The sequence below is a fragment of the Gavialis gangeticus genome, unplaced genomic scaffold, assembly GCF_001723915.1.
Source record: "Gavialis gangeticus isolate Ggan-Ray unplaced genomic scaffold, GavGan_comp1, whole genome shotgun sequence".
NCBI lineage: Eukaryota > Metazoa > Chordata > Crocodylia > Gavialidae > Gavialis > Gavialis gangeticus.
In genome coordinates this window covers 145,639-149,914 of record NW_017729021.1, presented here as the reverse complement: position 1 = coordinate 149,914, position 4,276 = coordinate 145,639, and the positions used below count along the sequence as shown (strand labels likewise).

The 4,276-nt window shown below is 37.9% G+C and overlaps 1 protein-coding gene across 1 annotated transcript in view; it reads right to left on the bottom strand.

Moving 5' to 3' along the window:
• FCHSD2 (FCH and double SH3 domains 2) overlaps positions 1–4,276 on the bottom strand; it is a gene marked incomplete at its 5' end in the record, with an annotated part of 252,383 nt that overhangs the window by 127,503 nt on the left and 120,604 nt on the right. Inside the window, 2 exons of the mRNA XM_019514525.1 lie at positions 1,183–1,311; positions 1,705–1,759. Coding sequence (XP_019370070.1) covers positions 1,183–1,311; positions 1,705–1,759 — 184 coding nt within the window. The remainder of the gene's footprint in view (positions 1–1,182; positions 1,312–1,704; positions 1,760–4,276) is intronic.

Genomic DNA, 4,276 nt, shown 5'->3' with positions numbered 1-4,276 from the left:
AAGAGCACAATGCATCTTCAGGAAGGTAATTTTAAATTACATTTGAAAAACAGCATAATTTTTGCCTGCATAATGATTTGAGTAACTGGAAAAGTTCTGCTGATAACCAATCAGTTTTGAGATGCTAGAATGTATCAATACATGCAGCTAAAGAAACCTGAATTGTACTTACCTGGCATGTCTACACATTGCCTTACAGCGACATGCTATCTCACAGGACAGCAGTGCTATAGTGACGTGATCACGTGGGTCTACACGTGATTGCCAGCTACGTTGCTGTAGCAGCGTGCTTCCTAGCTGTTGCACAGATAAAGCGACATAGCCAGTGAATCTAACTGTGAGCCGCCCATACACTGCAGTACCGGTGGCTACTGTGCCATATTTTAGTACTTCCCTCAAGCAAGTGCTAAAACATGGCACAGTACCAACATCGCTGCACAGCCACGTGTAGACATGCCCACTGCCTTTCAATAATACAGGCAGCATGAAACACAGCAGAGACTGTATCAAGAAAGTATGAATGAGTTTAAAAACAAGCGACTGAGCAATTCCTCCAGCATTATCCATTTTGTATTAAAAGAAAACTGCATATTTAAGTTATCTATACAGGATATTATTGAAAAGACTAGAAATAATTCTATTAAAACCTCTTCACGTATGTCATTTCTTGTGACGTAGCTATCAAATTGACATCATTGGCTAAGTTCTTAGGAGTGATGCAATGCTGATTTGCTATGCTGGCTAAAATACATAGGAGTTTGACACCAGCTTATTTATAGTAACACTTTGCCCCAATGTACACTGAAAATTCATGTTCTGACCAAGTGACTAGGTCTAAACCATACTACAAAAGTTGCTATTGCAAATTAAACACTTATAAATCATTTTGTTTCACTGAACTTGGTAACTATAAAACCTTTGTTCTAACCAACAAATTCCTTAGCTGGAAAAACCTCATCAGAATACAAAGAACTGAAACGGTAATTGCTTACTGTCATTGTCTGCTATTTGGTACAGAGCCACACACATTTCCAAGCACATGGTATTTTGGAATAAAAAAGAGACTAGTGCTGCCATGGCTCATGAAAACAAGATTTATATCTTTGTATCTTGTCTCCCCCTCCAGTCCAACCGCCAATCAGGAAAAAATTTAAGTAAATCAAACTAAATTAGCTCCCTTACCTTCATAATGTTCATTAAGTCTGTCTGATAATAGCGATCTTGGTGTGCATTAGCAGCTGCTAAAGTGAGAAGGTAATCATTTCTTGCATGTATAGCCTTTGAATTACACTCGGCCCGTCGTGCTTTTAACTATATCCAGAAAAGGAAATATAAAGAGGCAGTTGATTTTTAATGGAAAAAGGACGGTTAAGTAATTAAAAATCAAGCATGATTTTATATCATGAACAAAGATTTAAAAATAATGATTTTTTTAATGGCTTGACTTTTTTTTTTTTTTTTTATAGTGGGTATTTGTAATATCTGCTCATACATAGTTTACATTTAAATTATACCTCTTTCATTAGACAAATGCTTCTGCCCAAATTAATTGTACCTTGTTCTACATTCTGCTCCAGCTGATCAGTTATTCTAAAGATAATGTGCCTGATAAACAGAAAGCATCTCTAAATTTGTTATATGTCCCATGAAAGTAACAATGCTTATTATCATCTTACATTATAGCTCAATTATTCTTAAACTTACCTTCACGCTTGCCTTCTGTAAGCTTATCCTTGACTGAAAAAGACTAAGTTTAGACCTGTAATAAAAATCAACAGAACAGATTTATATCTTAGATGTCTCTAAATGGTATGGCACACAAATAGGCTCTCTGGCTTTTTGGATTTTAGTTTTTAAAAACAGCAATTAAAATGTAGTAAGATAACATAACAATTGTTTGGGGAGCTCAAGATGGCATTTTTATACACAGAAGTAAGTTTCTGGAAATCTAGGCAGTGACTGCAAGAGAGGCATGAGCTCATTTACATTGAGAGGGACGGGTTTTTTTTTGTGATTTTGTTTCTTAGACCAACTGCTTAGCTGAGAGAGATGCTGGGCAAGCTTTTGGGCACAAAATGTCCATTTACATCATTTTGAACCTTCGCTGCCTGTTCTGAAATATTGTATTCATTCTGTATAGACTGAATGAAATATGGCAGGAAGGCCTGGTGGCAGCAGGAACACAAGAAATGCTTTTATTACTTGATACCGAATGGATTTGAAAGCCTTCTGTCTGACAGACAGTACTGAAAATTGGAGCTACTGGTCTTCTAATAGGAGAGCAATGCAGTTAAGCTCAGGTAAGGGCGCAGTCTGATCACTTGGAGAAATGTTTTAAAGCAGGCTCAAACCTAATTTTGACATTTGGATGAAGAGGTGAAAATTAAGGTTTTTCCATATTAGCTGTTAAAGACAGAATGCAGGTAAGTATATAATGAATATGACATTTAGTCACAGTAAAGAATGAAACTTAGCTAACATCATGAAAACTTGAGTTCTGCAATGTATGATTGATTAACGATATCGTATGGAATAGAAAGTCCTTGTGGAACACAAAATACAAATAACAGTTTCAACTAAGATCAAACATTTCGGCAAAAAGATGCATTTTGAAGAGCCCCAAACAGATTTTCGGTGCGATCAGTATCACACAATCCTTGTAAATCGTATCTAATGTTTCACCTTCCTTCATGAACAACAGACACTCATAAATGCCATGCAAGAACCTGGCACTTGAAAAGGAATAACAAAAAATTTAAATAACTAGTCCCCAGTATTTACAAAATATTACAAAAATGTAACTTTAGCGGTGTCATCTTTCCATGGACAAAATTATTTCAGGCTCAAACAACTTCATTAAGATGTCTTACTCTTAAGAATACGCTCCAAAATGTAATCTATAAACTTCCTCAACACAGACTTCAGGTATTTTGATGATGATGCTATGATATAACCATATTACTTCTAGCACTAAATACACAACTACCCTAATTTAATATTGAAGTTACAATACTGTTTCCCCACTAAAGCCAGGTCAAGCACTCAAAACTTTGACTGTTGTATATCGCTGGTGAGATGCTTATGACATTTTTATGTCAGCCAAAGTCTTGATGTAGAAGCACTACTACTGATATAAATGCTTTTGTTGCTATATCTTATTTTGTTAAGGGAACTGCTTATATCAGCAAAAGCACTTGTTTTTGTCCATTTAAGCTCGTTTGCTGATGGAGCCATACTGGCAAACCTTTTTCTAGTATAGACCTAGCCTAAGCTCATTCTAAAGAAAAATGATAAACTTGGTGACACACAATTACAACAGAAAGCCAACATGTAAATGCTGACTGTTGGGCAATAAAGCACAGATTTCTAGGACTAGGACATTAGTAGGTGACAGGTTTACAGTTAACAAGAAAAGGAGGTGGTGGAGGCAGGTAACATAGCCAGGTACAAAAAGGGACTGGATAGATTCATGGATCTGTTAGTGGCTATTGAACAGAATAGATGGCGATGTTTCCTCTGGTATCTCTATACCAATAATGCTGGAGGCCAGGAAGGGTACTGAAGAGGGGACAGATCACTCTATAGAGATACCCAGTTCAATAGCATCCATTTCTGCCACTGCTGGAGACAGAATATGGGGCTTGATGGACCAGTGGTCTGACCCAGCATGACACTTCTTATGTTCTTAAGAGAATAATACAAAAGTGATTCCACCAATACATTCTCTACTGCCTTAAATAAGATCTTTGTCTCTATGGCAAGATAGGTGTCCTATTTTAAGTGACAGACAAGTAAATACTGGGTTGGAGCTGCCAACCCTGTCCACAAAGCACCCTTCCAAGTAAAACACATGATGGAGCTGGCAGGAGAGAAGGAAAGGGCAGGTATAGGAACACTGTGCATGGGAATATTGGACCCTGTGGGAAGAGTAGGTAACTGGCTTCCAATCTCACATAAATCTGAGTGATTTGCTATAGGCCAGACAACCCGTATGGATGTCTGACGTCTGCTCAGGTGGTCTTGGATCCTGAAATCCCTCTCCAGCTCTGCAGAAGCATCATTTGTGTGCCACTTCTCCCCACAACCTCGGTCGCTGGAATCCCCCCACAAAAAGAATTTAATGGGGAAAAAGAGGCTTCTGCAAGAAATGTCACAGGCTCTGAGCTGAATGACTCATTTAAAGCTAGGTTAGCTTAACAGGGGGATGACTTTCATTTCCCCCAGCTCTGACCGCAAATTGGAGAATCCTTGGATCCACTCAGATACCTCTGAACTA